We start from the raw sequence: 12,053 nt of genomic DNA on the forward strand, positions 1-12,053 counted from the left end.
TTTAAAAGATTCTTGATCTCAAATTATACACTTGGATCAATAAAGAAGAAATAAGAGACTCAAACAAAAATTTAGATACTTAGGTTTACTTAAATAGGGAGTGTAGAAAGAGAGAGAAAATGTTCAGCTTTTACTCGACATCCAAAATGAAAAGGAGACTCGCTGAGACTGAAGGGCTGGGCCTACATTCCACGTGGTAGATGGCAGAGGTCTAAAGGCAGTCAAGAGACCCTAGTGATGGGGGGGAACCCTTCTCACAAGGACATTTAAACCAAATGTTGCTGAAGACATTTCCAGAGGACACGTTTGCCAATGAGTTTCATTTTAATAAACTTAAAACAACAACAAAACCTAACAAATTAAAGCAAAAACTGAATGACCTGTTCTCTACATTTTAGAAAACAAATTCAACATCCAAGATGCATGTTTATTATGTTTTCAAGTAAATTTTTATTATTAATTTAAAATAGACTTTCTAAACACTTCCTTCAGCTTCTCAAGTTTTTTTTTTCCCTTAAATGACTATTATTTTTTCCCAGTTTTAGTTACAAATGGAAAGGCAGGAATGCCATTTTAGTCCTGAAAGGATATTATTTTTAACAATTTAAAACATAAAAATTGACTTGCTGATAAAGTACATAAAGAAAAATTGGAAACGCATTCGGGCACTGAGACATGCTGAGCTAGGAGATGGTGGGATGCAGCAGAAAGAGCCATAGACCAGAGCTGGAGTCAGGTTCTAGACCTAACTCCACCACTTACTCCCGTGCGCTGTGTTACCCTTGAGGATTGCCTAAAATCCTACCCTCTCTTCCAATATGGCGGTCAGCAGATGTCCCCAATCCCTTCAAGATCTCTTTCCCTGGGGATCGACCTTATCCTGGCCCCATGGGTCCTCATGACCTTGATGCTGTCTCCACAAGGCACCACATGAAATTCAGCCCCTGCTTCAGTTTTTCAAAACTGTCCCCCCTAACAAACAAAAACCCACATAACCAATGCGTTTAGCAGCTTTTACTCAAGATTTCTAGAGATTTCACAAGTATTGCCCATAGCTTTCTTCACTCTCCCTTCCATCTCTGTACCTCACAGGTTCCCTTCTGTGTTCCCTCAGGAGATTCTAGTCTTCTGCTCTACAGGGCAGAGCAAAACCTGCCCTCAGTGACATGTTGGCTTGGGGTGGATAGGGGCTAACTTTTAACCTCAAGCACTTATAGTATTTTCCCAAACACAACATTTCAGATTCCAAGCTGGGGTCTTTTAACACACCTCCCTTCAGTGACACAGTTTCTCAGAGAATGTTAATACTTAACCCCAGAGACCTAGGGACAAAATTCAAGCGGCTCTTTAAGTTCTTTAAAGTATTTTTATCTTAAAATCTATGTTGGTCATTCATTTTACTCTAAAATTTTGCTCTATAATGCGTTTCTCCAAAATAGGAGAGTAAAACTGATGCTCCAGAAAGATGCACTGTGTTTACACTGTGGCTTTACCTCTCCTGACCCTCACACACTGAGGAGAGGCTGCTAGGATCCATGGCCCCAATTCTGCGATGCAAGATCTTGGTGGGGCAGAGGGCTCTCTAATGGCTGTACTAAGGAACTGAAAACTAACAATATTATTTCAGAAAGCCTGAAGGAACTGTTAATTCATGTAAGATAAGGCTGTATAGGTAACAACTTCACTGTGGGCTGGAAACAGCAACATGGGTTGTCTCTCAGGGAGATTGATTATTTACCTAATATAGTTTCCCAGATAAAACCTTATGACGGATGGAAAAAGAATTTAAGAAGTTTTGGTTTTGAGAGAACTAGAAAACATTATTTCAAATTTTAAACTAAATCTAAACATTGATTTCAATATGAATCCAAGTAAAGACTTCCAATCCTTTAACCAGATCTGGATCATTCTCAAATGCTAGTGAACAATTTATCATCATTTTAAACCCACATTCAATCATTCCATTCTTGGGCAATTTGCTTAGTTTCCTGTAGCAAAACCAAGATAAAAGTAGAGTTGGATTTTCCCCATTGTTTGGCAAGAATCTCAAGGTATTTGCGTTAGGCTTCGGTTTAACTTTAATGATGGAAACTGGAGATTGGCTCTCCTAAGATTTTTTAGAATGTTATTAAGATGAAATCATTTTGTACTTTTATCTATTTCTGTTTTTTTTAATGTCTGATAGAAGCAGTATGATTATTTGGGCTTTATCCTGTATTTACTTGGAAATACTGAGTCTTTGCCGAGTCACTCTCTTCCAGTAATGTGAGTTCAATATCTTAACAAGTGTTCATTGAGTGCCTTCTCTGTGTTAGGTACTTGCTATACAAAAGACAGATGGCCTCTGTTCTCCAGTAGAATGAAGCTTTTACCTCTTCAAAACCCTGCAATCCAGATAAAACACATTGTACCCCAGTCTCCAAATATGCTGCATCCTTGCTTATCCTGAACCTCTCTCCACAACTTCTTCTATGCCCAAAACATCTTCTCCCCACTTCTTGCTTTGCTTTTGGACTATCTCAAATGGCTTCTCCTCCACAGCCTTTTTTAAATCATGACTGGTGAGGTAGTGAAAAGATATTCAATATATTTACAAGCAACATCTCCAATAAGGGCCTAATATCCAAAATATACAAAGGACTCATACAACTCAATAACAACAAAAAAACAAACAATCCAATCAAAAAATGGGCAGAGGACCTGAACGCACACATCTCCCTAGAGGACGAACAAATGATCAACAAACATGAAAAGATGTTCAACATTGCTAGATATTAAGGAAATGCAAATCAAAACCACAATGAGATTACCACTGAGATACACCTCTTAGAAGAGCTGTAATCAACAAGACAAGTAATAACAGGTGTTGGAGGGCATATGGAGAAAAAGGAACCCTCCTATACTGCTAGTGGGAATGAAAATTGGTATAGCTACTATGGAAAACAGTATGGAGGTTCCTCAAAAAACTAAGAATTGATCTACCGTATGATCCAGCAATCCCTCTACTGGGTATTTATCCCAAAGACTTGAAAACCCATATCCGAAAAGATAATTGCACACTGATGTTCATAGCAGCATTATTCACAGTGGCCAGGACACGGAAGCAACCAAAGTGCCCTACTATAGGTAATTGGATAAAGAAAGCTGTGGTACATATATACAATGGAATATCACTCAGCCATAAGAAGAGATGAAATACTGCCATTTTCTACAACATGGATGGACCTCGAGATAATCATGCTAAGCAAAATAAGCTGGACAGAAAAAGTTGAAAATCACATGATATCACTTATATGTGTGATATAAACCTAAAAGTAACAAATGAACAGGACAAACAAAGGGAGACTCATGGACATGGACAATAGACTAGTGGTTACCAGAGGGTAGGGAGGAGGGGGAAAAGGGGAGGTAGAAAGGGTAAAGAGGGTCAAATATGCGGTGACAGAAAGAAATCTAACTATGGGTGGTGAATACACAATGCCTTACTGTTGAATTGTATACCTGAAACTTACTGGATTTTGTAAACCAATGTCACCATAATAAAATAAATAAATAAATTATTTAAAAAAAAAGATGCTCAATATTATTAGTCATTAAGGAAATGCAAATAAAACAATAGTGAGTTGAATGGTGGCCTCAAAAAGATATGTCCACACCCTAATACCTGGAACCTGTGAATGTGACCTTATTTAAGAAAAGGGTCATTGCAGATGTTATTAAGGACCTTGAAAGGAGATCATCCTGGATTACCCAGATGGGCCCTAAATCCAATAACAACTGCCCTTTTAAGAAATGGAGAGAAGACACAAGGAATCAGAGGAGGAAGCCAAGAGAAGATGGAAGTAGAGATTGGAGTCATGCAGCCACAAAACAAAGAACACCTGGAGCCAGCATAAGCTGGAAGAGGCAAGGAAAGATTCTTCTCAAGGGCTTTGGAGGGAGCACCGCCCTACTGACTCCTTGATTTTGGACTCTGGTCTCCAGAATAATTTTCCATTTGTTTTTTTTTTTTAAGCTGTTAAAATTGTGATAATTTGTACAGCAGCCACAGAAAACTAATATACCATACAACCCAACAATTCCACTCCTTGATATATACCCAAGAGAACTGAAAATATGGCCAGACGAAAACATGTCCATGAATATTCAAAACACCAAAGTGCAAACTCAAATGTCCATCAATGAACAAATAAATGGATAAACAAATTGTGGTACATCCATACAAGGGAATATTATTCAGCTGTAAAAAGAAATAAAGTACTGATATATGTGACAAGTTGAATGAGCCTGGAAAACATGCTAACTGAAAAAAGCTAGTCACAAAAGACCACATGTCCTATGATTCCATTTATATGAAATGAAGGCAAATTTATACCAACAAAAAGCAGACTGTGGTTGCCTAGGGAGTAGGTGGACGAATGAGGTGAGTGAGGGGACTGGGGATGGGTAGTGAATTGTTTATTTATTAGAAACAATGAATATTTATGAATGATACTTATTCTAGATCTATCCTACTATAACCTAGACAGTATACCTAATAACCATGAAAAGTAAGCTCTAAAATGTATCATTAACCTTAGTCTTTGATGCCATGTTCTAAGTACTGCATCCTTGTAGATTCATGGGTGAAGTTCCTAGTCACAGTTGTAAATCCTAACCCTTTTCCTTAGAGGAAACACTTGGCACCTAACAGGTTCCTCTTCTCATTCTACCCACTTCAAGGCATATGGACTCATGGAAATTGCATAATCCATTCGTTGGAGATTGACTGATAAAACCTAACCTCACTTCCTGAGAAGCTTCACCATGTGTCATTTTCTTCCAGTGGTTCTCTTCACTTTGAACAGTCTAACACAACAGTCAGAATTCTATTTAAAATGATTCACTGTAAGAGATGGCTTGTAAAAATGAACCATATCTACAAGTAGAGACTCTTTTGGTGGCTGGGGACAGAGCCAGAGGGTGACATCATAATAACAAGCCCATATGAAGGAAGGCTCACTTCTGCCTGCTCTCACACATGCTCAGAGGCCAGTTTGGCTGAGATCTAGAGCCCAATTGGAATAATTCTGATGACCTTCTCAGTTTGACTTTAGGGGTTGTGCTATAACTGAGGTTATAGAGCAGGGAATGCATGGGAATTAAGTGTACTGCAGTCACGCACAATTCACTCCAGTCTGAACATCCAGGTCAGTGAAAGGGACCCAGCAAGGACTAAACCTCGGTATAACTCTGTTGCAGGCTGCAGTCACCGTAGACTTTAGCTACTTTGCAGTCCATTCTTTCATCTGTCTCTTCTGAAGCCTGTTCAGTGGAGCTGACCTCTTCCATTCCAGATCTGGCCAGAATCATTGATTTAGGCATGGGCTTCTCACCCAGGCAGGTGAAATGAAACCCTCACTGGAACCTCTTAGGAAAGGGACACCCCTTTCCCTGGTGGTGTTGGCAGGGAGCAAGAGTGCACTGGCTTGGAGGAAGGCAGCCTAAGACTCAGTCTATTTCTACTGCTTGGCAGCTATGTGTTCTTGAGCCAACTATTTAACCTTTTGGAATCTCAGTTTCCACACCTATATAATGAAAGTAATATTACAATATTAAATTGAATTATGTAAGACACAAGCACAGTTCTCAGACCAGAAGAGTCATTCAACAATGATGCCATTTTGGAAAGAATGCTGGGCGGAGCCTCTGGCATGGGGAAGTAACTTGTCCAAGGACATTGATGCAACTTTAAAATTTCTCATCCTTGAACTACCTTTCTGGCCTAGTTTATACTTGCATTTCTGCTGCTCTTTAGACTAATGAGTATTATAAATGCAGAAAATTCATGTCTTTCACTATTATGATGAATTATCTCACTTTAAAAAGTACCTACCAGAATCTGTTGATGCTGTTTTTCTACTTGATAGCCTCCAAAATGCAGAATGCCAGGTTTTGCTTGTATGACCTTATTATTCAGAAGTTTTGCATAAATCTCTACAAAGACAATATAGATAAGTACATCATGAGATGAAACATAAAAGAAAATATTAAAGGAAATAATCTTATTAACTCGGGCTCTCTTTAATTTAGGATATTCTAAGCATATGAGAGTTTCAGTTAGAGGATATAGCTGTCAACAAGATTAATGGTCTGTTTCAAATGAACTGTACTGCCTCTCCCTCTACTGTTACATATCATTTGAGAGATATCACAGTACGAATTCAAGTGTATTGTTTATTACCTATTAAAATAATTCGTTCTTCATATTTTGTACAAGTCTTTACAATAAAACACAAGTTCATAAAGCGCACAAACCCTGTCTTTGCTCTGTATAATACTGTGCTTACTTATTATGCAATGAATGCCCAATTCAAAGATTCTAAACACTAAGTGATGAATTTTATTACTGTGTATTTGGCTGTTATTATTTGATTTCCTTTGACTAGAATTACAATATTACATAGAGCAATCTTAAAGTTCTAAATAATGATCACTCTAGATAGGAAAGTCTCAAACTTTTATTGTTGTGATATAAACATTTTTTTTTTTTTCAGTCTTAAGAACAAGGTTAAAACAGCTGAGCTCACAAAAATGTCCAGGTCTACAAAGCTTTTCTCAGTTCTTCATGTAGGCATGAGCTGAGATGTGGGGAGAAGGCACTGAGAACCCACTACACAATCGTTTCCATGCCTCCTGCTTCATGCCAGGCATACATTTGTAATCCTCACTCCAACTCTCTGTAGTAGGTATTATTTCCATTTTGCAGATGAAGGAGCTGAGACTCAATGAGATTAAGCAACTTGCCCATGGCTGATAGCTAAAAATCAAGCCCAGCTCTTTCTGATTCCAACCATTAGACTGCCTTCCTCAAGATGAATGCATTGTCCAGTTCTTTACAAATGATCACCTTTCAACTTTGGCTATACCCCAGTCCTGTGAGCCACAGACACCCTTACCCATCCCTTAGCCCATTGTGATTCTAATGTATGTCTGAAGTGAGTGTGAAACATTTTGTGTTTTTGCTCCTCACCAGGTGAGCTGTTGCCATCATCAGCTTTGAGACAAACTGAAGAGCTGGAATGGAGTTAGGGTGGTGTTTCAGGAAGACTGACCATCTTTGTAGTCATCTGGCAATTTCTTAAGTATTGAAATTCACGTTACTTGGTAATTTTTTTTAATGCTGAAGGTTTTGTTTTTATTTTTAGGGTCACAAAATAAATGTAAACAAGCACTTTTCTGCTAATGCCCAAAAACAGTCAAGTTTATTAATTTGCCCTCAACAAGCTCTACTGTGACCAAAATGTCACACCAAAATACATTTCCAGATTTGCGATAGGCCTTGAGATATGAGTGGAAAGCAAACTAGTGTGATGGTAGAGAACTGGACATGGGGCTGCAATAGCCCCATGAATACTAACTCTCCACTTATTTGTGCCATCTTGGGGAATTCATCTAGCCTCTCTGTCTCAGCTTCTCCAACAGTAATATAGAAAGAGAACATTAATGTTGTGCGAATTAAGCAAAAATAATGTATGCAAAATGATTAGCTTTTTATATAATAGCTATAGGATTTATCAGGTGTTTCAGGCTAGGGATGGGCATGGGAAAAGGCAAGAAGGTGTAAAATGCACATGGTCTTGAAGGAGCAGGAGCAGCATGGTGGGGCTGGAGTTGGGGATGAAAGGTGTCCGACATGGGTGGGCAGGTTTGAATCAACAGCCAGTGGGGCCAAATGCCAAATGAAAGAGTTGTAATTTTATTCTGTATGTAAGCGGAAACCACTGAGATTATTCCAGCAGGATAGGGATGGGAGCCAGCCAGGATTCTACAAAAGAAACTGAATGTGATGAGGGTAGAAAGCACTACAATAGTTCTGGTGACCTGCTGAGGATAAGGAACAAGGCAGTGGGGACATACAGGAAAGATATTTGAGGATGTGAGAGCAAAAGAACTTGGTAACTAATTCATACCTCAAAAATCTTCAGGATGGATCTAAATAGAACCATTGTTCATTCATTCATTCATTCATTCATTCATTTTTTTAACCCTGCCCCCTTCCACCCCTGACCTATGGATGTTGCCTTCTCCCTTTAAAAACTAGATTTCTGAAGATGGGTGTCTCCTCCCACCTCTAGTGGTGCGTACTCGAAGCCTGGTGCACCTGGGGCCTGGCGCACCTGTGGGGCCTGGCGCACCTGGGGTATGGACCGTGGCTCCACTGGGGCACGAACCCAGGACCTTCTGCATGTAAAGTAGACGTGCTAACCACTATACTATGGAACCAACCCTAAAACCATTGTTCTTAATAAAAACTATTATGATCCTATAAAACAATATAGATAAATCACTACCAAAAGTTCCACTATGCTTTCTGGACTTTGGATTCTCTAGGAAGATGTGAGTTGTAAAGAAAATCTGTTTCTAACCACTTACTTGATTCTAGGAGGTGATTAGGCACTTCTCTTCTTTTCTTGGGCTCATCCACTAGGCTCCTCAAAAGGAGGGGTGATACATTATTAAATGGTTCTTCAGCATTCTTTAGTTCTCTGCTGGGGGTTTTCACCACTGCCATTTTATCATGAAAAATGGAGTTTTCTTTTTAGAGCCAAAGGTCATTTCCTACGAAGAAAACAGTAGCAGTTTAATCATCCACAAGAAATCACACACATTCTTTTCTTAGTCTTTGACAAATGTTCCTCTTATCATTGTGTCGTTTACTGTGGTTCAGGCCCTCCCTGCCTCGTCTCTCTGCTGGCCACTCCATTCCCACACATGGTTGTCCCATTAATCTTCTTACATCACACATCACAACCCAATATCATGCCGTTGTTCAAAACCCTTCTGTGGTCTTCTTCAAGGGCTTTTCCAAAAATATAGTCCTAAGATGCTTCTTGAGCTATTAGTAGGGGCATAGAAGGGGGAAAAGGCTCTCACAACAGAATGAGTTTGGAAAATGTTGAAATAAACAATTTAAATAGGCATCTTCATTCTGAGATTTCTGCAAATCAGTTTCTTAGATATGACCATGAAACCCTTTAATATTTGGAGATGCTGTTTAAAGAGCACTGGCATTTATGAGCCACCTTCCTGGACCCCTCTGTAGGCCAATGAGGAGGTGAAGAAGCTATGAACCTCTTCCACTGCCACTGGGTCTTTCCTAGGATCTCTGTCCTAGGACCAAGTGTCCCAGTTCATGTCATACCTTTTGTCAGATTGGCCTTCCCTTACCACAGTCATTTTAAGTTCCACCTTCTTTATAAAGTCCACACTGATCCCAATACCCTTTAACATTCTTTAGCAATTACTGCCTCTCCAACTCATTTGGCATTAACAATTTATTGACTTGTAATGGCACTTTACAAATCCCACACATCTTTATATCTTCCACAGCTAAGTCTCTTAACTTGGTCTTAACTTGGAGCACTTGTAGGGACTAGGGATCTACTCTGTGAAGACCTTGAAATTTGATGTAAAACCATGTGTGAATCTTTATATGCTTGGTTTTGTTTGTTTGTTTGTTTTTTGAGAAGTCTCATAGCTTTAGATTCCAAAAAAAAAAAAGTCTACAGCATCAAGCAAGATACAGTGACTACGCTGAAGAAGGTGCTTAATCACTTTCTGAAAGAAGTTTCTCCTTTCCTCTCACCTTCCATCCCTCTCACTAGCATCGCTGAAGATTCCCCACTCCTCCGCGCAGCCTTTACCTTACCTGGTTCATACTCCCATCCCCTCAACACCTGCTCCAAATGAACCTCTCCAGCCCCCTTTTCCTCGAAATTCCCTGCCCTTCTTCAGGTAGGTACAATAACTAAACCATTCTCACACAGGCGCTTCTTTCAGTTCACTCGCCCCCAGGGTAAACTTGTCTCTCTTTTCACACATCCCACATCCTCGGACCCCTAGCCCCATCCTCTACGGAGCAGGCCCTCCCATCCTTGCCAAACGCCTGCTGCTTCAGCGCTTCTTTACCCATCCCCTGCTAAGGGCGGGGGTTGACCGCAGACCCACGCACCAACCGCCTCCCAATTAATCCTTTAGGCCCGACCTCTCCTCCGACCCCGGCCCATGCTGACTTGCGGCTGGACACCCGCCCGGGGTTCAAGCTGCTTCAGCAGCTTGGCGGCGGCCAAAGATGCCACCCCGGCTCCAGGTCCCAGGCCGCTCACACTGGAGATGGTTCCCGGGCTGCAGTCGGCAGGCGCCCGCACCAGCTCCGAGCGTCGCCGTGACGACGCGGACGCGCTTCCCGGGTCTGCCTCCGGACGCTACCAAACTCCCCGAGGACATGGGGGACGGGCAGAACCGGGTCATCGCAGCGCAAGGTCCAGAGGCCGTGGGCTACTTCCGGGGACTCGGAGCAGCCTGCGGGGCGTGGGGAAGAACAGAGAATGCAACTTATGAAGTGCGAGGCCAATGGACTCCCGAGGGGAAATGAGAAAGTCGGGAGACACCACGAACCCCGAACCTGCTAGAGCAGATCGCGGGAGAGGGGCGGGCCGAGAGGGGCGGGGCTCCCAGGCGCAGTGGGTGGAGCTTGCCCGGCGGACGATTATTTATGGACGCCCAACTTTAATATAGGTTATTTTATGTTTTCTATTATGATAAAGTTCGAACATATACAAAAGTAGTTAGAATAGTATAAAGAACCTTCAACACACACTGCAACAATTATCAAACCATGGCTAATCATGTTTCCTCTATACCTTCCCCCTACTCCCTGTATTATTTTGAAGAAATTCCAGAAGTCATTTCATCCAAAATTTTTCAGAATATCCCTCCAAAAGACAAAGATTCTTTTAAAAAAACATAACCACAATTCCAGTGCCTAAAAAATTACAATAATTTCTTAATATCATGAAATATCTAGCGCTCAATTGTGTTATAAATGCAGTAAAACTTAGAGTTTGCCAGTTTTAGTGAGATCTCCCATAGACACATTAAAGTTTGTGAATCAGTGAACTGATGCTCTACAATTGCAGCTGATTCAGATCATGAATTATTTAATCAATTCATTTATGTATTTTGTTTAGTGTTTGCCATGAGCAGAACAGAAAGGTATCCCAGCCTCCTGCAAACTGATGCAGTGAGATGAGTGTGATAATAAGCACGGAAGCTGTAAGCTATACATTCCATAGCATGGGAGGAACCGTTAATTTCCTTGCTTAAAACTCCTTAGTGGCTTCACATTGTACAGAAAATAAAATTCAAAATACTTAACACAACTATCAAGGCTCTGCAGGCCCTGACTGCTGGCCCTTCACTCCACCTTCTCCTCAACCCACTTCACCTCTTTGCCTGGCGTCGTGAGTTAAAGCTGGCTGAAAATTCTTTGACACTACTCCCATGGACAGGTTGGTCCCTTTGCCCTCCCCTTGAAGCTGATCCAGTCCTGCCTGAATTTCTGACCCCAAAATTCATGAGAAATAAGAAAATGATTGTTGTTTCAAGTTTGTAAGTTGGGGCTAGCTGCAGCAATAAATAACCAGGAACCTGGCTAATTCCTACTCAGCCTTAAGATCCCTTTCTCAAAAAGGCTTCACTTTCCCTGGCTTCACTTTTGTTAAAATTCATGAGAGACCTTAATCTGCACAGAAATCAGGAGGAGCTAGGGCCTGTAGGAAAAACTGTCACATTCTATGTCATCGAAAGAACCCTACCAGAAGAACTCTAAGTTTACAACATAGCTCTATGGTTGGAACAGTTTAATTTCCCTTCTGTAAAGTATATCCTCCGTCTTCGGGTAGAACTTCTACGTAGTTTGCCTTGGCTGCAGTTATAGGATTGCAATCCTTTCTTTTTCCCAAATCAATACTTTTTGGTGATGGAACACCTAGCCAACTTTTATTTTACAATCAATACTTTCTAAATAAGTTTCCACCCCATTATTCTCTCCCAGCACTGCAATCTTTCCCTTCAATGCCCTTAACTCAGTGTGTGACTTTAGATTGATGAGTTTGCATCTTTGATGTCTGTCTTCCTAGACGATACATTCAATGAAGTCTGACTTATTCACCACCGTACACTCATCACTTTGCACACTGCCTGGCACATGGTAGGACCTTCAAAATATT

The 12,053-nt window shown here is 40.8% G+C and overlaps 1 protein-coding gene across 13 annotated transcripts in view; it reads right to left on the bottom strand.

Annotated features, from left to right (window-relative positions):
- The window catches only part of CFAP221 (cilia and flagella associated protein 221), a 94,773-nt gene extending 84,333 nt beyond the window's left edge, over positions 1 to 10,440 (bottom strand). For 5 of the 13 annotated variants that reach the window (XM_039872664.1, XM_039872663.1, XM_039872662.1 and 2 more), the window contains exons 1-3: positions 10,028 to 10,439; positions 8,416 to 8,601; positions 5,876 to 5,976 (exon numbers count right to left, since the gene is read on the bottom strand). In XM_039872664.1, coding sequence (XP_039728598.1) covers positions 5,876 to 5,976; positions 8,416 to 8,554 — 240 coding nt within the window. In that variant the 5' untranslated portion in view covers positions 8,555 to 8,601; positions 10,028 to 10,439. Of the gene's footprint in view, positions 1 to 5,875; positions 5,977 to 8,415; positions 8,602 to 9,994 lie in introns of those variants that run through there. The other 8 variants (XM_039872675.1, XM_039872673.1, XM_039872672.1 and 5 more) reach the window with 7 other exon arrangements.
- Positions 10,441 to 12,053: the final 1,613 nt, after the last annotated feature.

This window comes from Pteropus medius, unplaced genomic scaffold (genome assembly GCF_902729225.1).
Source record: "Pteropus medius unplaced genomic scaffold, Ma_sr-lr_union100, whole genome shotgun sequence".
NCBI classification, from domain to species: Eukaryota; Metazoa; Chordata; class Mammalia; order Chiroptera; family Pteropodidae; genus Pteropus; species Pteropus medius.